We start from the raw sequence: 25,718 nt of genomic DNA, 5'->3' as shown, positions 1-25,718 counted from the left end.
CTGACACAAATGTTTCTTTGACAATCTCATAGAAGAGGTAAGCATGTTGTAAGTGTGGAGACCTCAAGAAAAGTAGAAAGTAAACAACAGAAAACCTGAAAGTAGAACTGAAAGTTAGCAGTCGGTGATGTAATAGTTCCAGTTTTGATAAAAAGCACTCATTCAAGTGCAAGACCAGACACAGAGGAATCAAATTTGCTCATGAAGATTTTTCATCTCTGCAGTGCATGCGGGTATGCATATCCCCCATTTTCTCTGCAGGGGCATATAAGCAGCAAACACTGTCTTCAGATTTCAATTAAAGATTAAGTGCTTACACTTGTAGTTTTCCTTTCCAGGAGGTTTTTTTATTATTATTATTTATTATTATTATTTTATTTATTTATTTTACTCCTCACAAGTTCTTTAAAAAGCACCTATTTTATTTTTCTTTTACATTTATTGTAAACCTTGTCAGTTGGTTTCTTAGGAGTGAAGGAACTCCCCATCACTCTTTCCCCATCTGTAGGGAAGTTCTGCTTAGGACACCTTTAGTTCCCCATGCCTAAATCCATAAAGACTTTTTTCCTATCTTGACCTGCCTCACTTGCATTTTTCCTCTTCCCTTAAGCAGTGTGATAGAGTGAACTCTGTTGTTTTTCCTTTTAATCATAGCCAACTTATTAACACGTATTTCTATTTAGTTACCTTTCTATCTATATATTAACACACAGTGCTCAGCTGGACATCAAGCTGAGGGAATGAGTGCAGTCACCAGATGAAGCACATGAGAGCTGGAGCCAAATCAGCTGGGAAAGGGGAGACTTAATACTAGCCTATTATTTACAGTCATTCTGTGAAATGCCCCAACTTTTATTCGTTCCATAGAATTACAGGACTCACATTGTGACAGTGACATGTGACAGCAACAATGCTGCACAGAACAGGAATAAGGAATAAGTTGTGAAAGACTGTGCATGCAGACCATAGTAGCAGTATGCTACTGTAGTTTTTTAATTTCTATTACAAATAGATCATCTAAAGCATTTTGTAGCCTTTCACTTAATTCCTTCCATATCTGTGTAAAAGGGCATGAAATACTATGATTTCTTTGGCATGCAAGCACTAGAAAGCCCTCATTCTGTGGGAAAGGCATTTCATCCAAAATGAGGTTTCTTAGATTTTCTCCTAAATAGCATAGTCTTAAATTTCATCTGGTCCAGTATCTTCTCCAGTGCCTTTTATGAGTTCTCAAAGGAGAACTTGTAAAACTCTTGTGACTATTTCAGGCATTCCTCTGTATTCCTTGGATGAATTTTATCAGGTCCTGATACTTCAAAAATATCCATTTTATTTAAGTGTGATATATCTTCCTCTTTTTCTATTCTGCATAGTTCTTAGCTATAAGTTGCTGGCAGTAATTTTGTGACTATGCGATCACTGATAACTTTCTAATGAAGAAATACACAAAATGTCATTACTGACTCCTTTCCTGTGGCACTGTTTACTATCAGTTTTCCCTCAAATAATATGCTCCATAAATACAATATTTCTCATTCTCAGTCAGAACTAAGGATTGTAATTTTTGGAGTGTATATTATGTAAAATACTTTTGAGGTCAAAGAGAACTTGAATGACTGTTAAATGTACATTAGATTTACCTAGCCAGTGGAGTGTCTACATATATGAATCAGATTATCTCTAAAGTGATGGTGAAAACAATGAGCTAGAAACAGGGATTTTTCTTATGAAGAAAGGGTTGGTTGCTATTGGCAAACCACAGCTAGCCAGAAATAATGCTTTCAGAAGCAATTCAGTATTGAACGAGTCAGCTTTGGATTGTACCACATCAGGCTTCTGATATATTTTATTGTAAATCTACCCCCCTCTCCCCTCCCCCCCCCAACATTTCCACATGCTGCTGTGAATTAATCTCTTAAAGCACTGCAATGTATTGAAGTAACAACTGTATCATTTAGAGAATGAATCCTGTTGGACTATATGGTTTTATATGAAAGGTGTTCCCGTCCCCATTCTAAGGGAGTTAACAGTTCCTCTTCCTTTTCTCCCTGACTCTCAAGCTCATCTTAATCTAAATGAGCACTTGAAGGCAGCAGAGGTTATATTTTCTAGATTCATCAAGACAGTGCTTCCTTTACATTCTTCTGTGTAACAAGAATATGGGAAAGAAAGGTCTGTTGCTTTCTCCCTTTTTAAATCTCTCCTTGGCTTCCCTTTAGTGCTAGGGTGATGGCCACACATCATAAGTGTCCAAAAATCCTCAAAGCTTTCAGGGTCAGACTTATTTTGATGAAGTCAAACACATCACACACTGGTTATCATGAGAACTATGATGAAAATGATAATCAGATCAAACCACAACATAGGCGTGGGCATAGAGAAACATGTCTGCAAATGCTATTAGAAGTCTGTTGCAGCTACTGCATCTAATTTGGTTTCTCTAGCAGCCAGTCTGATTTGATCTTTCAATATCTGTTAGATGAGAATAAACGTATTCATGAAATGGGACCACCTTAGAACTGGCTGCATGTCCACACGGAGTTACAGAGAGCCACCTATACTCAGAGCAGCACAGGAATGAGGCTGTCAATGCAAGTAGTTTTGGTAAAGCAAAAACTGGAGCAATAAAGACTGTTTAGGGGAATTACATGGGGCAGTGTAGACAAAGTCCAAGTACTCAGTAGAAAAGCACAACTCAGAGAACCCTTGAAAAAGTTGTGTGTTGCTAAAAATGTGTACAAGTTACTATCTAACCTCTGCATTATGTCAAAACGGAAAAGTCTGTCTAGGTATTAGCACATGGTACACAGGACTAATACTTTTTTCTCTCCTTACGGCACACCTAGCCATCATGAACATTTTGCAAAAGAAAAGCAGATAAACATTTATTCTACTTATTGATGCAAATGCTTATTGATCTCCCAAAATTAACTATGCACAATAAAAAAAGCCTTACAGTTGATTAAACTAGAAAGACAAGTGGCATAAATACCATCCACTAAAGGTCCAAGTTATACTGTGGAAAGCTGTTCAGCACACAGGTCTAAAGCTTCTGAATGACAATTTGATTGATACAATAGACTACAACCATTTCAAAGAACCCATTACAGCTCATCATGCAGTTGGTCGCATAAAATGACACAGACATTGTGGTCTCTGTAGGGCTCTCAATTAATTAAAAATTAGAACAGACTTTGAGGAAAAAGGCTTAAAGGAGCTGTTACAATAAACTATGCCAAGACCATTTTAGTAATCCCCAATTATAGATTAACCTATTAACACAAATTGAATGGCTAAATTTCAGAAAAACTATTAGATAGCTACATACGGCATACCAAGTACATGTGTATAAAATTCTGTGCGCGCCCTTATTTGAATGTCACTGTGACATCACCTTCCATGTAGAATGACGTGTTGCCACAGCACAGACCCTGACCCACCAGTCACAGCTTGTGCCTTTTTGGAGCTCTATTGCTGTAGTTTGCAGAGAAGCTTAAAGGGTCAATGGATTTTTTTCCAAGTGTCTGATAAAGGGATGGATGAAAATGGATGTACCTTTTCAATTTGCCCTTGCTTCTCAAATTGCTTTTACCTGACTTGCCACAGCAGAAAGAAAGAATGCTGCTTATGTTGGCGCTTCCTATTTACCAGCGAGCAGAACTGCACCTGTTTCCCATGTCCATATGAAGAAGACAAACCTTATCAGTGCTGCCACTGCTCATGTGCAGAGCACGCAAATTGCTGGTGGTGCTGCTGCTCTTGTTCAAATAACCCAGACTGCAAATGCTGCTGCTGCGGTGGAGAGAATTCAGCATGTCAGTACTATGCAAGCAAATGCTGCAGAAACCCCATCTACGAACAGTCAAGATCATCAGCAACTGTTCAGTAAGTGGAGTCATGAGCTCTTAATTTCTTGGAGTTTTGTTTTTCTAGTTTCCATTTAGGAACATAAGACACATTGGTTCATTGGAGCAATTCCAAATAAACACAGGATATCTTTCTATTTACAAACAGAAAATGTAGTTTTATCTTGATATCTTTTCTGATAGTGAGATGTTATGCTTGCCATTAACTAGGGCAAAGACTACTCCAGAACACCACTATACTTCCCACAGAGTGAAAATCTATGTAGGGACAAGAAGGAAGATATACAGGGAACCTTAAAACAAGGCGGAAAAAATGAATATGTTATCAGCATGGGGCTTCAAGACAAAAACACAGGAAAAAATGGATTAAAACTAACAGTATTAAAACTGCAGTTAACTGGCAATGGAAGGAAGCAGTTGTAATCAGAGTAAGACAAAAAAAAAGACAATTATAAAAGCTCAAGAAATGTTGCACAGAACGGAAAGAGGGCATAGTAATATTAGAAGATAAAATCAGAAGGGAGGGGCTGATTATTAAATACAGAAATGCTAAACTAGAGAGTGCTCAACAAAAAAGGTATTCTGGGGGGGAAGAACAATTGGCAAAAGAACACTAGATTAGAAGAATAGCAGACAGAGAAGAAACGACCTCTGGAAATGCACAGTGCATTCCTACCTAAGTAAACTTCTGAGAGATCAGAAGGAATCCTCATATCAACAAGAAATTCTATTCTCTTTAGTTTACTATTTTTTTTCTCCCTCTCCCTGTTGTTGTTAGAGTGCCAAGAAGAACAGATAGCATGGTTGAACATCTGGGAAGAAAAGGTCAGAAGGAAAGTAATAGCAACATGTATGCTACATTCAGACACAGCAGAAAGCCAGAGTGTAGTGTCTTAGAACCAGGGGTCCGTCCTGAATAATGGTGCTCACACCAAAGATCTAGCAAACGGTAAAAGAGCCATCATAAAAGTAATGCTGTATTTGTACAATAATGTCCACAGGCTGAGAGGCAGGTTAGGACAACCAAGATTTGAAGAGAAAAGCGATTAGCATATCCTGAAAAATCAGTCCTTTTCTAAAATAATTAGAATCATTTAAATAAAATTATCCACGTCTGAAAGTTTTGGCAATTAATATAAAAGAATCAATGATAAGGCTGCTATTAAAACTAAGAAAAATGTTAATTCATTCTAAAAATCAAAAATAATTCATAAATGAGTGATTTTTTAAATGACTGAGAATTAGGATGATCGTATGTAAATGTGGGTTGTTATGCTAAGCAGAAATGCCCTTAATAGTATTTTAGAAGTGGTGAAATGCTTAGTCATGCTACTTTCTCGATGAAATATTCCATTTGAAACATTTTGACATTTATTGTCTAGAGTTTTCATTAAAAATAAAACATTCTAAAAATCTTACAGAAGTTGTTGTAAAAGAAACCAACACCCTCTGAAACAAAAAGTGTTTCATATAAATTGCAGAAATTTTTTTTCTAGGTATTTGTTGTTTTCATTTTTAAAATTAATCAGACAAGAAAAGGAGACAAAATACATTTCAGTTTATAGTAAACGAAGGTATATATATACAAATAGTCCACCAGCAATAACTCAACAAATTTAGACAGACCTGCAGCGACTAAGATGTCTGCTTTTCCTCATTGTTGGTGACAGCATTCAAAATGTAGAGAAATAGTTATGAAGATGAAAAGAAAATGAATTCTTAAATGTTAATCCAATTGTTTAAATAAAACATCCAGTCGGAATAGAAGGACTGTTGGCATGCAAAGCAGAACTACTTATGCTATCCATTTTGTTTCTCAGATGGTACCATAACATTCAGATGTCATTTTTTTGTTGCTTTGTTTTTTTCCTGTTTGATTTTGTTTAGGTCAAAAGATGTCATGTCAAGATTTAGAACTAGGAATAATGCATTTGTCAGTATACCAGAAAGGAATTCCTCTAACCATGCCTTCCGTGACCAGCTTGCCTGTCCGCTGTGTAAGCAGTTGTTTCTCCAGCCATTTATGCTGCCATGCAATCACTGCATTTGTGAGAAGTGTATAACTAAAAGCAAGACCAAAGCTGAAGCAACAGACAACTTTTATATCATTGTATGCCCAGTATGTAGTAAAGCACATTGTCTTCCCTACACTAACAAAATTCAGCTGAGGAAGAATTACCTCAGAGCAAAACTAGCCAAGAAATACATGCGCAGACACGGCATTCTGAGGTGGAGATTTGACCACAGTGAAAGACCAGTCCACTGTGAAATCTGCAGGGAGAGAAGAAGAATGGCAACCAAAAGATGTAAAACATGCGGAATTAACATGTGCAATGAATGTCTGCATTTATACCATAGTGAGAATGGTGCTCAAGACCACATTTTCACCAAAGCATACCAAGAAGATAATGAACAGTGGCCCTGCCTGCTACACTGCAACTCACACCTCTCCGAATACTGTCTGGATGACCACAAACTGATCTGTGGGTTCTGCAAGAACTCACTGCACAACGATCACGAGACTATTCCCTTGGCAGTCGCATGTTCAAAAGAGGCCGCTTCCCTCTCCAGCACAATTGTAAAATTTAAACGAGGTTTGTATTCGTGCTGCTTCTCACACTTCCCCACGCCCCCTCAGGAAGGCAACTTGCACATATGCTTGATAAGCCACATTGATTCTTTACACAGCACAAGAGTCAGAAAGGTGGTGTGTTCCCACTGTGGAAACACAAAAGGAACAAGTCCGTAATTGTGTGGCATTGTGAGACAACTCTCAAGTGCTAGGGAATGAAGGATCTGTGTGAGACAGGAACAGAAATGTGCATCTAGGTATAGAAAACTCCATTCCATGCTGCGGGACCCAGAATAAAATAAACACCAAATATATCTGCAAATTATTTTTAAATATTAAATGTTCTGAGTTTTACATGTTTGAAGAGGAACTTCTTTCCCTGCAGACAAATTATGAATTGTCTCGCTTCAGTCAGTTTTATGCTTATGTCTATGTAGACTATGTGGCAAGATGGCCACATTTGTCTCAGGTAGCCCAGCAGTGTCACTTCTTTTATCTAACACTTCACCCGTAGCAACTAAGGGGCTGAACAGAGACTAGGGTTTTAGGAATTTAGGATTTTCTTTTAGTTATTTTGATCTTTGCATATAACATCACAAATGTTGGGGACAAAATGAAATTGCATGGAAAATAATGTTCAGAAAAGTAGAAGTAAACCTCATGCAATGAGAAACAGCTGGAAGTGTTATATTCTCAATTTCAAAACAGAGAAAATAAAAGAAAATATTTGTACAGGATTTTGTAATGTGACATTATTTCAAAACATTACCGCATTCTAACAAAATTTACTATCAGCCTCTGGTATTTTTGATTCTGTTCCTTCACAATTCTCAATTTTTGTGACAGAAGATTAAATGACACCTTCACATAATGGCCATCAGAGCAAAGTACTGTCAGCCACAGTCATAACCAGGCCTATACAGGTGCATTTGGTACCATTATTGTAACTTGATACTGACAGAATGAATTTCCAAAAATAATATAGAGCTACAAGTTTCAGGATTTCCCACGTAGTGAAGTAAAATCATCAAGCCCATTTGAGGGGAGATAAATTCGAGCAAATAAGGGAATAATAATAAAGTAGCAATGAGCTGCCTAACTTTATCCACTCAAATGTGAACATTTTAACCCAAACAATTTCCTTCAGGACTCACTAGCAACAGAGATGACAGCAAACTAGTAAAATTCTCACTTGTGACATGTTCTACCAAACCTAAAATTTTTTTAAACTACAACCTATCATTCTGCCTCTAGTAGCCTGTACATTTTAGTATGAAGTTGGAACTACTGACCTGAGTTGTTTTTTTACAGCACGCCAAGGGGTTGATAATGATCTAATGGAAATTATCCTGTTAAAAAATAATTTCCAGACCTACAAGGACGCCAAAAGGAAGGAGATCAGAAATGGATTCTTAAGATTACGTATGGTTCTTCATGAACAAGAAAAAGAGATGATGGAGTTGCTTGAGAACACTGAACTTAAAAAACAGAAAGAAATTTCAGAATATGTAAACTATACGTCCAGTCAGCTCTCATATATGGATGGCCTTATTCAGTATGCTGAAGAGGCTCTTAAGGAGGAAAGTCAAATTGTGTTTCTACAATCTGCACACTGCTTGGTGAAAGAAATAGAAGACGCAATTCCTTCCATTTTCCATCCTAGTCCACTTCTCAGAGAAGATCCTTTAAGAAAACTTCAACTCAACTTTGATGAACTTTTGGCCATTTTACAGGGACTTGTCCCATCCCTTAGTGGAATAAAACAATCAGACAGTAAGGCAGAAAAGAATCCCTATATTTTTAACCCAGAAATAATGCTTCCAAGGCATGTTTCAAGCACTCACGAAGACAAACAAACAACATTGCTCCAAAGCACATCTTTAAATTCTGTGTTTGAATCAGGCACGATGATTAAGAACACTCCTGGAAGACGACCAAGCTCTATGCCTCCCCATCATTCTACACAGAGTAATAACATGTGTGCATTTTGGGATGCAGCTTGTGAAACTCCAATAAAAGAAAGAAAATACCAGTTTGTTAACCTTCCAAGTCCAGAACCTATAGAAAAATTATCAGTCCCAGTGCCAGGACACGTTGTTATATACCAGACTGTTGTCTACCCAAGGTCTGCCAAAGTAAGACACTAACAAATTCTAAATATATGCAAAAGATTAACTATTGCCATTATGTTTTCACACTCTGAGGTTCAGAGTCCGTACCTAAGGAGTCTGACTACAATATCAGTTCAAATACGTTATTTGTAGTGGGCAATGCTTTTCAAATTTGCTTTTTGAGATAAATTGATTCGCACTTTCCTATCATATTCAGTAAGTTTGTTTTATTATTATATATGTCATAAATATATTTTATGGAAAGGTCCAATGCAGAAAGAAACAGATGTACTATGTTTGTATTTAAATATCTATACATCAGAACAAATCATTTGATCCCAGTCTTGGCCTTCAATGTGACAACATCACGTCTGTGTAATTTTCCTCATTATACATTTCAGAGATGTTAAAAAGAATAGGATGCCAATTGCATAAGATCCAAAGTGCACGTTGAAAAGCACTGACTGTTATCAGCTTGCATTACCATTAACATGTTAAAAGAGAGTACTATGAAATTCACGGCAAGAAGCTTAGCCTTTTCCAAGACTCTAAATTGCATATCTTTCTCATATATTTCATGATATGGTTGGTATTTCAGCTGTTTTGGCATTTAAAAATTAAAATTTGCCAAACTGGAGCCTTCCAAACAAGTAACAATGAAAATGAGCAAAAATAGAGAATACATAATTGTGCACTACAGATTTTTTTTTTCTCTTCACAGATTTACTGGACTTGTCCAATAGAAGATGTAGATTTCTTTGAGGTAGAGTTTTATGAAGTTGTTGGCATTGGTTCTGATAACATTGTCCAGACACAACTAGATGGCCAGCTAAGCAAAATACAACAGCAGAACCTTGAGATACGTAATCTTGATCCAAATACAGAATACCTTTTTAAAGTCCGTGCTGTCAATAAAAGTGGTGAAGGAGAATGGAGTGAAATCTGTAAGGTACTGTATATTCTTCACATATTTTAGAGAGTTGTGTTAAATTTCTTGCCTCAGTACTTGTCTTCTCCCCCATCTATTTATGAGGAAGACTACTTAAATAGAAGATTACTATTCACTTATTTAGGTAAGTGATGCTAATAAGTTACACTGGATTTTTCCACATGTTCTTTCTAGCTGTTTGCAATTGCTTGTCCTATGTAGAACGTTTCTCTCTTTTTTTTTTTTTCCCTAGCAGGAATTCTGTGTTATGATTATATCAGCCGAGTCATTGTAATATTCATATTACTTCAGGCCTGAGACAGCCTTTGTACTAATCTCTCTGAACACACAGAGTAAGAATATGAAAAGTCAGATCACAAAAACTTTCAAGCTAGAACAAAAAGGCAGTAATTAAATGAGAGAGGAAGAAAACGGAAATTTAAGAATATTCTTTGACACCTTTGGCCATAAGTCTCCTTTACTGCGGTTTTAGAAGAGGAAGAAAAGTTTTGAAAAGATAAAAGTTAAAAGGAATAAGAAGGTTTTCGAAAAGGTGTCAAAAGTTGAGACATTTAATGAACTAAATTTAACATCCTTTGGGCATCCCCAGTCTCTTGCTGAAGTCATCTTTAGTTTTTCATAGATTGCAGAAAAAAATACATAATTCATGATTTTTCCTTGGTAAACTTTCAGTAAAGGAAGTACTGCCGAGCTGTAGTGCATAAAATGCAGATGTATTCCATGAGAAGGGTAGGTGCTATTCTTAGGTTCCAAACACATTTCACAGACCTTTTCTTATATTCATTGCACCAAGTGCATTGCACCTTCCAGGCCTCTTGTTCTTTGTCACATTTAGAGAATAAAATCTCAACTTCGAAATAGCATTCAGACATCCTACTCACTTGGCAAGTTCTAATGATAAATAATACTTTCCTGGACTGCTCCACTCCTATACTTAAAACACTGAGAACGCTATATATACCTGTATGAATTAATAAGGCACAACCCCTTTCCCTAAGAAAAGTTCAATGCAGTTGACTCAACATAAGCTCGTAATGCCACAGAAAGTGTCTAAAGGTATATAACAACTGCATGGGGCTGACAGATGGCATGCGTCTTGGAAGATGCACTTCAGAGGTAGCAGCTAGGGAGGCAGGTCACCCTTGAACTGGCACAAGATGTTCATTATCTGGGCAACTGGATCCTAGTTTAGACGTCAATGAACGGAATTCCACTACATCTCCCTGGCTAAGGGGATGAACAATATAGTGGATTTTTTTTTTCAGGAGTTGGACTCGATGATCCTTATGGGTCCCTTCCAACTTGGGATATTCTATGATTCTGTGATTTTTGAGTATGTGTTAAGGTTGTGGAAGATGAATGACAGGAACTTAAGGTTTACTTGTGAACGGAACTGCTGCGTTAACTGCCCTAGCAAACCATGCAGATCTGTACCACAAAGCAAGTGGAATCCTCTAATGGTGAAATCCATGGCTCCCTGGAGATGTCTCAACAGAGGCAAAAAATTTGTTGCTTCATTAATGAAGGATTTGGTTGCTTCTGCCACGGGAGAACAAATGAAAAGCACGAAGGAGGCAGTTAGAAAACCATGAAGGGTAAATGCTGGAACTCTACAACTGCTGCTTCTGCTGCTGCCAGTATTGCCACTCTTGGAAGAGCTCCTCTACATACCCACCCCTTCTTCTCAATGACAGCAGAAGCCTGCAGCTGCCCTGTAACCTGACATGAATGCCGATAGAATTCACATTCCTTAACTTGTCTCTTGGGACTGTCAACCACAGAAACAGAGATAATATTGATGGTACTTAGGCACTTTTAAATCTTCATCAGATTCTTGTCAATGAAACTGTTGGAAGGAGATTTTTTCAAAATCACTTTGGAAGCCAAATGAAAAATTACTTTCAATAGGATGTGGGCTTCTAAACCCTGTGGTCATATCTGAAACACTTTCCCTAAATGAAAAGCTTGCCAAAACCTAATATTTTGTATTAATCACTGTACTGCTGTATTTGTATTAGTTACAATGCAAGCCCATTAGATAATTGCTCATTTTTGATATGAGATTTTTAGAAGAGTTTAATTTCTATTTTGCCTCCAAAATAAGTATTTAGACTTTCCAAAGTTTAACATGGATAAAATGGGCTCTTGGCCACTTTGAAAATATACAAGTAAGTGGCAAGTTCTTTTGAAAACAGACACTAATTAAATCTGATTCCCAAAATAACAAAATCTGTACTTTAATACATTCTACTTGCAGATAACCACTTCAGATGAACACAGAATAATTCAAGACAGATGGGGGATTCAGAAGAGTATGCAGGGTGCTCTGCATACAACGAAATGATAGACAACGAATGAAGGCAGGATTCTTTCTGTTGCTGTTGTTGTTGAACTGGAAAATGTGAATGCTTTCTTATGTAATGCCCCCTTTCCCACTCAAGTCAGCAGCCAGAGATCTAAGAGTGAACAGTTCAGACTGTTACTGCTTTCTGGCAAATAATAATAAAAAAATACAGCCTTTTCATTATCTTTTCTTTTTCCAGATGTAGCAGTGAGGCCTAAGAAAAAAGCTATGCCATGCATAAAAATATAGTATAAAACCCATTAGTCTACTTGAGGGACTTTCACAGCTTCAGAGGAAATAAATGAGATATTTGCATTGTAAGGTAACATTCCAATCATTATTACCTCCGAGACCACTCAAATACCAGTTAACAGAGAGCTGCAGGAGCCTGTATCAGGTTTTGCATATTTTTAAAGTGCAGAACTAGTTACTCTGTATATACACATTTTTGGTCTCAGCCTTACTCAGCTGAAGTATAATGTGTATACATGCATATAATGAAGCATGCAACAGGCAGGACAAACACAAAAATGAGGGCAGACAGAACTTTATAACATTATGCACTTACTTAATGATAGCCAGGTTTACCTGACTGCTGTGAAGGTCACCTGTGTGAGACAGAGTATCAATTTATTTAAAGAAATTGCATGTAAAATCAGAAGTCACAGCAGGAGTTCACTGAGCAGGAGCTACTGGATCCACAGCAAATCCTTGTGTTCAAATGATCAAGAGTAATACTCAATGTCCTAATTTGTACAGGTATGATCTTCCATGGTCCCTTTAACTTCAGCCATACTACCCAGGTATGCGTATCTACACACATTTCACTCCATACATACTTTTATACACACATACACATAAGTATTTAAATACATTTATAACTACCTTTCCAGTCCTTTCAAGTAAGGCATTTACTTGGGATAGTAAATAGGATTAGGGCCATTACTAGCTCTTTTAAGTCCTTGCTGTGCATCCACGTTTGTGTCTTATCTTCAGAATGGAATGAAGAAACCCTTTATGGAAAATTACACATTATGGATACTACCCAGGAATTTCTGGACCTTCTGCTTCTTTCCTTAAGGCAAATAAGAAAACTTAGGTATATTTATTATTAATATATATTTTTTCTATTGCACCTCTCATTTCCGAAGCTCTGTTTCAGCTTCACATAATTCCTGCAAGGTAGTAACATTCTATCCACTTTATGGATGGATAACATGCTAAAGGAAGAGGTTGAAAAAAAAGGGAACAACATCAGCTACATAACCAAAATCTGAACTCTGGGAGCACCTAGTTCTCTGCCTTGTGCTAGCCACTGAGCTGTTAGTGATGCTTCAAGTGACACATATGTTCTTGCCAGGATCCCTGTGCAGTCTTTCCTTGACAGCATATTTTTCTTTGGATAAAGTCACTACATAGGGGCAAAAGCCATTAAAGGTAAAAGAGGATTGCATTTTCAAACATATTATGAAACAGTTTTCAAATATATTTCAAACAATAATAGGAGTACCTGATTTTAAGAAGCTTATTCTGAACACTTTAAATCAGGCCTTATCTTCATACATGAATAGCACTCACAGTCTAAAAAATTCTGCTTGATTTTTGCAGAAATCTAAACATTTGAGCTCTCCTGATAGTAAAACCTAATTATTCCTTCAATACTCATGGCTCTTTAGAACCCTTCCCCAGACAGTGAAATTTTACACCTATTTCAAGGACATGTGAGTTTTTACTGATGGTCTATAGAACCACAGAAGCTCACCCATCTGGCATTCCTTTTGGTATATTTCTCTGTACATGAACAAGATTGCAGTTTGGATCAACTGTGTAAAATCCCTTTGCACCCATTGGCTACCCATTGGTAATAGCAGCCTTCTGTACCCAGCAGTTCTTAAGAGATGCAATTTGCAGTACACAGATTCACAGATTTCTCTAGGTTGGAAGAGACCTCAAGATCATCGAGTCCAACCTCCGACCTAACACTAAGTACTCCACTAAACCATATCCCTAAGCTCTACATCTAAACGTCTTTTAAAGACCTCCAGGGATGGTGACTCCACCACCTCCCTGGGCAGCCCGTTCCAATGCTTAATAACCCTTTCGGTAAAGAAGTACTTCCTAACATCCAACCTAAAACTCCCCTGTCGCAACTTTAGCCCATTCCCCCTCGTCCTGTCACTAGGCACGTGGGAGAATAGACCAACCCCCACCTCTCTACAGCCTCCTTTCAGGTAACTGTAGAGAGCGATGAGGTCGCCCCTGAGCCTCCTCTTCTCCAGGCTGAACAAGCCCAGCTCCCTCAGCCGCTCCTCGTAAGACTTGTTCTCCAGACCCCTCACAAGCTTGGTCGCCCTTCTCTGGACTCGCTCGAGCACGTCCATGTTCTTCCTGTAGCGAGGGGCCCAAAACTGAACACAGTACTCGAGGTGCGGCCTCACCAGAGCCGAGTACAGGGGCACAATCACTTCCCTAGCCCTGGTGGCCACACTGCTTCTTATACAGGCCAGGATGCCGTTGGCCCTCTTGGCCACCTGAGCACACTGCTGGCTCATATTCAGCCGACTATCCACCAATACTCCCAGGTCCTTCTCGGCCAGGCAGCTTTCCAGCCACTCATCTCCCAGCCTGTAGCTCTGCTTGGGGTTGTTGCAGCCCAGGTGCAGGACCCGGCACTTGGCCTTGTTGAACACATTTCTCTGAAAAGCTTCAATTCCTATTTCAAGTAAACAGTGACTCTGATCGTTTGTATAGGGCAACATCTGATCAATATCAGCAAGAGATCAGAATCAGTTCCACCCTGCAAGCTTTAAGGTTTTTATTAATTATTGTGGGGGTGCTGGAAACCTATGTTTCTTTCCAAACACATTACCTTTCAAACATCTCTATCTCAGCTCATTTTTCTCCAGGGTTGCCTTTTTATTTTCATGAGAAGAAAAAAAATGCATTAAGTTCTTCACATACAGTTCAGTGCCTGCCTGTTATAAGCACAGCCAAATCCCACGATGACTAGCTGTCTACAGCCCAATTTACCGCACTTCTTCTTTCAATAAGCAGGCAAGGCAAGGAATGGGACAGCATTGCTTATCTACCGCTTGCTGCTGAATTGCAGCAATCGGTGGGGAGGCAGCACCATCTCTCACCCTGTGCAGACATTTTTCAGTTGCGTGCCCTTAAATTGAAATTTTGAGGTGTTTATAAATAAATAAAAGCCTGCCTGAACTTAAAGCTGTGTGATATTTGCATAATTACTTTTCAAGGTAATGAGCGTAACAGAAGCCAAAACACAGAAGGTTGAGTATCTTTACAACAGCCTGTGCCAGCAAATAAACCCAGAACTCTTGTAAGTACCTAACTGCAGAGCAGTTTTGAACCAGTGTAATTTATTTAAGGAACAATAAGCATCTATTTGTGCTGGGCAGGGTGCCAAGGTGAACAAATGAAAGACATATATGTAATTGAATATTAGATGAGCCATCATTTAATTTCATCACCATTTGTCTCTTGGAATATCTCTAAGCAACCCTGCTGAAAAAAATATCACAAAATAAAGGTGGCTGTCAGATCACCTCCTCTAAAGCCATACATTTACCGAAACAAACAGCAGGCCTGAAGAAAATAATGACAATTTGAAAGCAAACATTCTGGGATGGTGGCTACTCACTTTAAGTGACAAAATCAAGATCAACTTCAGTCTAAAATACAGATTGAGCCAGTGGCATCTCTGTCTGCCTGGATGGTAGAGAGGCTGGCAGATAGGAGATATGTTGGAGGAGTAGCTGGCTGGCCCTTGTTGCCACAAACCAACTAGCCAACCCACCCTGCAGAGCAAAGCCCCTAGATACGAGGCATCAACAAGTCAAGGTATTTCAATCTTTTACCACCCATAGCGTAGCATAAACTATCAGGAAGTGATTAGTATCAATATAATTCAAAGGAGTTTTGGTCTGTGGTGCCTTCAAGAATACTTCCAAGATGATCACAGAACTTTGGAGAACATTGGTCCCGGTGTCAGACACTACTGCTGCACAGCAAGTGCTAGAGGCCTTTGGAGGCCTAAACGCTTAACGGACACTTCTGACTGGAAGCATTCCCAATGTTTCCTGACATTGTTACCATTCCTAATGCAAGCAGACTCACATTGCATCTCTTTACAACACAAAATTTAATTCATAGCTGATCTAAAATTCTGAAGTACACAACTACAGGTATTATTTTTAGGTGCAGGATTTTAAGCAAATAAAACAGAATAACAGAATATAACCAAATGTAAAAGTAGCCTGTTACAACTATTCTGTTTTGGACTGTAAAGCTGTAATTTAGTGCTGCTGAGAAATGCATCCTGAAAGTTAGGGGGCTGCCTATTGAAATCAGGAGAAGGAACAAAAATGAAAAAAAAATAAAAATAAAAATCAGAATGGTTTGAACTAAGTCCCTTCTACATCTTATAAACCCAAACGCACAACTTTTAGTCACCCACTTCTGAAGTTAAAATTATCTGGACAAAGGAAAATCTGAAAATATCAGTAAAGCTTAAAAATATTTGTATAATAAAAGACAGGGTAGATGCTAACAAATGCATGACAGAGAGAAAGATATCTCCATAAATGTAAGGTCTTGGGTAGTTGATCCTGCCACGGGAAAACAGAATCAGAAGTAATATTATCAGGAATGTTAATGTATGTAAGAGAACAATGCATACAAGATGGAGCTACATTGCAGCAAAGGAAGAATAATATAGTAGCCTACCTGAAAGGTATAAACAACTAAGAGGAATAAGAATACTTCCTCATGTAGTAAAGTTTCTCAACCAGTAAAGTACATTTCAGCTTGTGGAGAAGAAGGGACTTCTTCCAAAGGACATTGGTACTGGTACGTTCAGGCCACAGAAAATGAAGCCTATCATGGTGATACAGCCTACCTATAGCTGAAATACCTAGGAAATATTTTGCTTCTGCTTCCCAAAATGAACTCTAGCTTTTTAAACATGGATATTTTTGTTGCAACATAGAATTTGTGTTTCAATCATTTCATTATTTTCCTAGGTACAAAGTACTTCAAAAATTTATAAGAAAATTTGCTTCCTTCCCCAGCATTTCTTTTGCTATGCATATGTTAAGCAACCCTTCCGAGAGAAACCCTGATTGTCAAGAGCTTTCCCAGCCATGCATCAATCTTTTTAATAGAGTTCACTGTTGTTTTTTTTCCCTCCCTCTCCACAATAGTAACTAAGACAGACTCTATAAATTCTGGGATTTCAATCTGCAAATAAAAATCTTCTGGATGTGCCCTTGCATTTATAAATGTGTTCATTACAATGGGATTTTTGCATTACTTACTTTTACCAGCTCATGGTGGGAAACAAATCTTAGTGAACCTAGATCAAGTAACTAATTGTACTGTTGTGAGTCAAAGCAGTGAGAGTATCCCTGCCTCTGGAACCAGTGTAATTTAAGGAACAATAAGCATCTATTTGTGCTAGGCAGGGTACAAAGGTAAGCAAATAAAAGACATATGTAATTGAATATTAGATGTGTCATCATTTCATTTCACCACTATTTCTCTCTTGGAATGTCTCTTAGCAACCCTGCTGAACAAAGCATTACAGACCTCAAAGACCCCCTGGCTCCAGCCCCCTGCCATTGGGCAGGGACACGTCCCACCAGCCCAGGCTGCCCAAAGCCCCATCCAGCCTGGCCTTGGGCACTGCCAGGGATAGGGCATCCACAGCTGCTCTGGGCAACCTGTGCCAGGGCCTCACCACCCACATAGTAAAGAATTTCTTCCTAACATGTAATCCAACCTACCCTCTTTTAGCTGAAAACTGTTACCCCTCATCCTAACACTGCACTCGCTGACAAAGAGTCCCTCCCCAGCTTTCCTGCAGCCCCCTTTAGGTACTGGAAGGCTGCTGTAAGTTCTCCCCAGAGCCTTCTCCTCGCTAGACTGCACAACCCCTCAGACATTTACACTGTGATTTCCCTGGTTTTATTTTATTTTTTTCTTTTTCCAACAAACACTTTGAGCAGAAATGACATTGCATTTGCTGGCAATTTCACCCTTAGAAATGTTCAGCTTTTCATCAGAAAGCCTGCACAGAAAGTATTATTTCTTTGTTTTAATGTTACTGAATATATTCTTGATTTGCACAGACAGCTCTGAACGGGCTAGCTCTTATTCTCCCAAGACTGTTTTTATGAAGGTTAGAAGTCAAAATGGGGGTCATAAGAAAACCTAACCATCCAGAAATCAATCTTTCAAAGTAATTTTTGAACCTCATAAGATGATACAAACTAACGATGCAGAACTCGATAGTCCAAGAACTCTTAAGCTAAAGAAGCAGTAGAAGAGACCCCATCTGCAGTAGGTGTGCTGAATGGTCTCCTATTACAGTTCACAAAGTGATCTACACAAGAATAGTCAGGTTAGATAAAAGCTCTGCCTAGGCTGTTACCCACTGTCTCTAACAGTGGCCAGCAGCAATCAGAAGAGTGTAAGAACTGTGATGTTCTCCAGGCCTTCATAAAGCATGGCTTAAGAGTTAATTCAACCATGAGTAGTATCCAATAGCTCACAGCTATTTCTTCCTTTGGATTTGGCCACTCCCAGCTTGAGACCCTTTCAACTTTTTGCCTGCATTATATTCCTCCAGGGCAAGGAGTTTCACCCTCTTCAGTAGTAAAATCAAACCTGACTTTAGAACTTCATCATATCGTCTGTGTTTAAAATTTCATTACATCAGAGAAGGTACGTAATATTGCCTAACATCTCTATAAATGTCTACAGTAAGGTAAAAAAATATATATCTATATATATATTTGCAAAAGATAACTCACACAGTACTGAAGACATATACAAAGGGAATTTCTAACAGAAGTGCCAAGTGAATCTACATGAAACTCTTACTAAAAACTTGTAAGGGATAATATTTGGAAACTTGAAGGGAAAAAAGTAACACTGTTTTTAAGAGTTAGGCTTTTCCGTTATTTGCCTGGGTTGGTGTCCCTGCACATTTGCATGTGTGGTATTAAAATATTTTAAATATTAGCATGTGCCTAGCTTTCTTTTGGGCAGTTATACCTTCCCAAGGTTTACTTTGAACTAGATTTGTGGAAAAGAAAATGCTTTAGGCAAATGCTTTGTTTTAGAACTTTGCAATAGAAATTATCTCTACCTGCTAAATTTAAAAAGTTTTATTTTAGTGAATGATATTCATCATCCATTTTAGTCACCAGGGAAAAATGAAGTAATAATCTACCTGGAGGACAAAATATTGAGTAGCGTTAGGGAGTCGAGCTGGACAAAGTTCTTGATATCCTGCAGTTTGTGATGGTTTCACACTGATACCTAGCTAAGCTCTGTAAAATCACTTGCTCCTAAGGATGCTTTGTGTTAGGAGATTAGAAGCAGATGAAGACAATTTTCACTTGCAGTGCTCTTTTCTCATCAAACCTTCTCCTAGTGAATTATTCACTGAGGAACAAAGTTCAAATGGTCTCACAGTTCATTTCCTAGCGTTGTTGTAAAACTAGAAATCACAACACAAGCTTATCCAGCCAAACAAATAAACATAAATAAACATGTACTTGTCTAAGTTAGTTAAACATATTAAAAGTAGGTAAAACAATACAAAATGGGGGGGGAGGGGTCAAAGGGGGAAGGGGAAGATAGTTGGGTGTGTGTCTCAGCAACTGTGCTACACACTGCACGAATCTTTCTGGGGCTACAGAAACTTCCAGATTAGATTACTAGACATCATTCGGAAATCCACAAGGAATTTTGTCCAGCAACAGAAATGCATTGCTTTATGTTTCCACATGGGGTTTCTTTAGATGGTCAGAGAAAGAAAATTCACCTACCGTGTTGTTTTTTGTTTTTTCCTTTAGCCTCTTCTGAATCTTTTTTCCCAAAGCCAAAAATTGAGCTCTTGAGTGTGAAAGAGACCGATTTAAAAACTCCAAAGGCTGGAAATATTTTCCCTCTCTCAAACTCAAATCACTTTCCGTTCCCTACTGGCAAATGTATTTGACAAATAGAAGCATCCATGGTATTTAATGTAGCACCTGAAAATGGTCTGCTGAGGACTACAGTATAAGACTTCTATGTCCCAGGCACCGTAGGTATAAAGGCTTGCCAAAACACAGCTATAGGATAGCACCTTTCCAAGGTGTCACAAGGGATATTTAAGAAGAGAGCAGAATTTGTTAATTAGCTGGGGCAGAAGTGCATTTATTCTCACCATCCTCGGAGCCACTCTGTTAATACAAGACCAAGATTTGGCTTACAAACCAGCCTAGTGAACTGGATTTTCTAGAGTCTGTATTATGCCAATGCAATCATACAACGTTTTATTAATATGGAGAATGGCAGAGTTTGGTTGTGTCTGCTCAGACCTTGTCTCTCTTAAGCCTCTTGTGACATGTTTGAGCATATAGACAAGAAACATATACATAGTGCAAAAACACAAGAGTTTACTAATTTCTTATTGCCCAGACCTGAGCTGGGGAAATAAATAAATAAATAAATAAATAAATAAATAAAGAGAAACCAGACAATTATAGGTACTACAATACCATTTTTTTTCTGATGATTTCAGGATGCTTTAACTTCTACAATGCTACTCCTTCTCATCATAACAAAGAAAGAAACACATACCAGAAAGTCTCACATTTCAAGACTTCAAAAGTTGCAGAAGTAGAGAAGCACTGCTAGACTTTATAGTGGAAACAATTAATGAGGAAGAGTAGGATTTCTGCATCCTTCCTTATCATTATCTCCACAGAGAGCAGGGCAAATATGACCCTGTAAAATTATGGAATAGCCACCTTAGCTCAGGTAAGTCCATACAATTTGTGTTTAAAAAGTTCCACCAAGACCTACTGGTAAGTCATTTTTATACAAAAAGGAAATAAAAATATTTTATGTATGATAGTCACATCTCCATTATTTCAATTTCCTTTCCTGGAGAGACAGAAATGCAACTGGAAAGCTAAGGACATTTTGCAAAGCCCAGTATTTTTCAGTGAAAAACGTTTTCAGGGTAGATCTTGAGCAAACCTAAGGACAACATGTCTGTTACAAAATCTGCTATGTGCAGAAAGCTGGAAGAAGTTAAAAATAATGTATATAGCATTCAGTTCATCACCCATAACAAACAATTTCTAGCCACCTGATACTGTATCATTAGTCCAATTTCAAATGCAAACCTTGGTGTTCAGCAAATAAGAATAATTCTTATTTCAAGGGGTGTTTTATCACCTCCAGTCAATGTGAGATTAGTCAGCACAATACTCATTGAAGGAACTCAAAGTGCCAGAGATTTGGAAAGGAAATGAATGACAATTTAATGGTAATTTATAATTAATTATGTTTATCTAGCAAGTGATCACATCATGTTGAATGTTTCATTTAAAAAAAGAGATAGGACAGCAGACCTTCATTTTCTTTATCACATAAAACCTGATACCTCCTGGCGATTTCACAAAGTCCTCTTGTCCTCAGGCTCTTAATTCCTGCCTATAGATTACATAGGGGAATATACACCCTGCTGGGCATGGGGTAATTAAAAAGCAGATCTTGCAATACCTGCACCACTTCTATAAAACATCCCAGTTAAAAAAAAAAAAAAAAAAAACATAGCGTGGCTTTCTTTTCCAGAGGTACTCATAACCTACTTGCTCCCATAACTTTGTACTTTTATGTACTGCCGGCTGGCAGCTAAACACCACACAGCCGTTCGCTCACCCTCCCCCCTCCCTCTCTGGGATGGGGGAGAGAAACGGGAAAGTGAAGCCGGTGAGTTGAGATAAAGACAGTTTATTAAGACAGGGATATAATAATATAAGGAATATAAGGAATATAATAATAACAATAATAATAATAATAGTGATAATGATAATAGTATTAACAATAATAATGTGTAAGAAAACAAGCGATGCACAATGCAATTGCTCACCACCCGCTGACCGATGCCCAGCCTATTCCCGAGCAGCCGGCCCCCCCACCCCGGCCAGCCACCCCTATATATTGTTTAGCATGACGTCAGATGGTATGGAATACCCCTTTGGCCAGTTTGGGTCAGCTGTCCTGGGTCTGTCCCCTCCCAGCTCCTGCTGCACCCCCAGCCTGCTCGCTGGCAGGACAGAGCGAGAAGCCGAAAAGTCCTTGGCCTGGTGTAAACACTGCTCTGCAACAATTAAAACATCAGCATGTTATCAGCGCTCTTCTCATCCTAATCCAAAACATAGCACCCTACCAGCTACTATGAGCTACTTAACTCTGTCCTAACTGGAACCAGGACACAAAGGTAAATAACTTCAGCTAAAAAATCTAAGAGAGCGCTGCTTGACTCAGTTTCATTGGCTAGCCAGGCTTGCTACAGAATGTTTTAATAAGCTACCATCTGCAACCTTCCCATTATAGTCTCTTTCCCAGGTTGTGTGATATGTGACAACTTTGTTAAATGCATATAGGAGTAGTCTACCATGCAACATTATTTCAGAGTGACATGCATTGGAATTCAAATTACATCATTCCTTTCTAGAAAGCAAATGGCCATAACTTCAAGGAGGAGAATAATTCCGAGAGCTCACAATGCATTTCAACCTCAATGTTAGTCTTTAAATTAAAACGAAATTAATTTTGCAGCATCAGGGACACCCAGTGGAAGGAGATGAGGCATAAAGAAACAAAACTTTCCATGCACTTAGAGCTTCCATAACAAGCATTTCAAGGGACTAGCAGCTCACCTTTACCCCCAGTCTTGCAAATTTTTTTAAAACCTCAGTTTAACCAGCAGTGAATTTTACCCTTTCTTCCAACAAATCAGTAATTATCCTTTTCTCTCTGGAGAGGCAGTGTTTTGTGCGCCTCTCAAGAATAAGGCATTTCTCACAGGGACATGAAACCAACCCTGTTAACATGACATCTGCTCCTAATTCCCCTGTATAAAAAAAACATTAATCTGAGGAAACATTTTCTTCTGAACAACAATATTCAAAGTCCAGGTGAAGGAGTGTTCAGATACTGAAGCTACATCACTACATACAGTTCAGCAGCCATACTTTGCATAACCACATAAAAGGGATTCCTGTATGAGGTTAAACATCAGTTTAATTAGATACAGTTAAGAACCAGATACTTTGCATAAGTAAGGTAGATCAATTTCTAGGTCAAGAGATTAGGTGGAAATTCTTCACTCAGAGGGTGGTGAGGTCCTGGAACAGGTTGCCCAGAGAGGTTGTGGATGCCCCATCCCTGGAGGTATTCAAGACCAGGTTAGATGAAGCCCTGGGCAACTTGGTCTAGTGGGTGGCATCCCTGCCTATGGCAGGGGGGGTTGGGACTGGATGATTTTTGAGGCCCCTTCCAACCCGAGCCATTCTACATTCTATGAAGAATACCGTATTATTGAGTTTCAAATTCTTGATCAAAATCAGTCAGAAAAAGTATCTGAAAACAGATGCGACTAATGTAATCAAATTGTTCTTTTTATTGATTAAAGGGAAAAGGATGCTTTGCCAGAGATGCACATCTGAAGAGACTTTCTTTTCAAAAGCTCTGAGTTGAGGTGCCAAGTTACTCCTAGGTACAAATTATTCAAGCCAGGCAGAGGTCAAACTTGCAATGTTTTAATCAGTATCAGACACTATTCTTTGCATGGCTGGCAGGATCATCCACCTCCTTGCCATTTGCTACTGGCTAACTTAAGTATCTCCTGCTCTCATGATGTTTCTGAGAAACAAACCCTAAGCATTTAGTTTTAACTGTTTTAAAAAGACAAACTAGAATATTATTCAGAGCTTTTAATTCCACTGTGTGGGAAGGCAGAGAAGGGCTTGCCAGCTACAAGAGCTGAATTTCTTTGTGTTTCAAACTTAAGGAACAAAATAGGAACAAAAAGCTAAATTTTTGAATCGGGTTTATCCCTTGACTAGTAATGCCATCGACTGGTCTTACAGAGAAAACAATAGCTCTGTTGCCAAGCAAATCCTTCACTGGTTAGAGATTATACACATGCTAAGGTCCTCTTTAGACTGCAGAGTTCAGCTCAGTGCAATGCCTGTACAATTCAAAATACTGAACAGATACCCACCCAGCCCCAGCTCCGCTTACTGCTCCATACGTGCCCCTCTCTGAGCCACTCCCAGCAGCAAATAAGGCTGAAGCAACAACCACTGAATCGGATATTCGAGCTGCTTTGCAACACAGAGCCAGATGACATTGATGCAATGGACCAATCATACAGACCAGCATACAAAGAGAGGGGTAGGAAAACTACTGTCTAGCAGTCAGCAATGGAGAAGGTGGCAGGACTCGGATTTATGAAGTATATTACATGAAAGCAATTGGACACCAAATATCAATGAACAGACCAAGCAGTCACCCAGCCTCACAGAATCACAGAATTTTAGGGACTGGAAAGGACCTTAAAAGATCATCTAGTCCAATCCCCCTGCCGGAGCAGGAACACCTAGATCATGTCACACAGAAACGCTACTGATTAGCTGGAGATACAATTTCTCTTCTTTAGACTAAAGGTTAATTCTCTCCATCCATAACAAAATACCACTTAATGTGTATCTATTCAATCACACAGGAAGCGTGACCTGAGCAAGGACACATCTTGTTGCATGACAGGTTGGGAGCAAACATGCTGGAGGAAAGGCTTGTTGATGTTATAGAGGCAGCATAAGCTGCAGTCTCTAAATGCATTTATAATTAGGTAATTTGTTAGGTTATTAAGATGAGTAGGCTATCCCACTCTTGCAATGATACCTATATCAACCAACAGATCCCTAAGGCCTTCCAAGGCTTGCATATGTCTCAGCAACACTTCAGTTCTTCCTAAAGATCTAGCAATATCTCATTTAGTTCTGTACATGGGCTGCTGCCAAACAAGGACTAGAACAGTTAACTTTAGAAACTCATTCTATTAACTCATTCAAGAAAAAAAATCATCTGTGAATTTATGCATTTCTGTAGTAAATTTCATAGAACTGGCTTTCAGAATTAATTTTACAGCCTACATGCATGGTTCTGTTACAAATTAACTGAATTTAGTATCTTAGTCCTTACAAAGAGTTGCTGAAGTAAAAAGAACAATTGCATGACTTCCAGCCACTGTGTATTTTGGTAGCATTCCACATAACCTCATATTAATCCTTCTTTATTTACTCCGTCTTAAACTAGAATTATACAACCTCAACTAGTAACTTCACCTTGCCTTTAGAAGTATCACCTACAAGTTACCTCAGTTTATTTCACATACTGCATTATTTTTATAGTGGGTTGTCTACTTTAACAGCCAGTATGTTGTAAACAACAATTTTTAAATAGCATATATAAAAAGGAATAACTTCGCTACCCTTTTTCTTCAGGACACTGGTTGGCAGAGTCCCTTGGTAGGCAGTTCTGAAGGACAGAGGAGTCCAGGAAGGCTGGGCACTCCTCAAGAAGGAAATCTTAATGGCTCAGGAGCGGTCTGTCCCCACATGCCCAAAGACGAACTGGCATGGAAGAAGACCAGCCTGGCTGAACAGAGAGTTGGGGCTAGAGCTTAGGGAGAAAAAAAAAAAAAAGGGTTTATGATCTTTGGAAAAGAGGGCAGGCCACTCAGAAGGATTATAAGGATGTTATAAGGATGTGTAGGGACAAAATTAGAAAGGTCAAAGCTCATCGGGAGCTCAATCTGGCTACTGCTGTTAAAGACAACAAAAAATGTCTTTATAAATACATTAGCACGAAAAGGAGGACTAAGGAGAATCTCCATCCTTTACTGGATGCGGGGGGAAACTTAGTGACAAGAGATGAGGAAAAGGCTGAGGTGCTTAATGACTTCTTTGCCTCAGTCTTTAGCAGGAAGACCAGTTGTTCTTTA

At 38.6% G+C, this 25,718-nt stretch overlaps 2 protein-coding genes across 9 annotated transcripts in view; one reads left to right on the top strand and one right to left on the bottom strand.

The window, feature by feature from the left end:
- SPSB4 (splA/ryanodine receptor domain and SOCS box containing 4) overlaps positions 1–25,718 on the bottom strand; it is a 341,175-nt gene that overhangs the window by 73,450 nt on the left and 242,007 nt on the right. The window lies entirely within an intron of this gene.
- Positions 3,392–12,043, top strand: TRIM42 (tripartite motif containing 42). The gene is made up of 5 exons (XM_013188098.3): positions 3,392–3,885; positions 5,754–6,460; positions 7,750–8,573; positions 9,271–9,498; positions 11,756–12,043. Exons 1-5 carry the CDS (start codon positions 3,407–3,409, stop codon positions 11,840–11,842), a joined length of 2,325 nt encoding a protein of 774 aa, XP_013043552.3. The 5' UTR covers positions 3,392–3,406; the 3' UTR covers positions 11,843–12,043.

This window comes from Anser cygnoides, chromosome 9 (genome assembly GCF_040182565.1).
Source record: "Anser cygnoides isolate HZ-2024a breed goose chromosome 9, Taihu_goose_T2T_genome, whole genome shotgun sequence".
Lineage (NCBI taxonomy): Eukaryota > Metazoa > Chordata > Aves > Anseriformes > Anatidae > Anser > Anser cygnoides.
The sequence above is the reverse complement of the archived record's forward strand: the minus strand, read 5'-3'. Positions and strand labels throughout refer to the sequence as shown.

Bases quoted from the DNA above. Each gene is read 5' to 3' on its own strand.
- TRIM42 (XM_013188098.3), top strand. From the start codon at position 3,407: ATGACGTGTTGCCACAGCACAGACCCTGACCCACCAGTCACAGCTTGT. The intron at 6,461-7,749 runs GTTTGTATTCGT...GTTTTTTTACAG, and splicing joins AATTGTAAAATTTAAACGAG to CACGCCAAGGGGTTGATAAT. The intron at 9,499-11,755 runs GTACTGTATATT...TTCTACTTGCAG, and splicing joins AATGGAGTGAAATCTGTAAG to ATAACCACTTCAGATGAACA.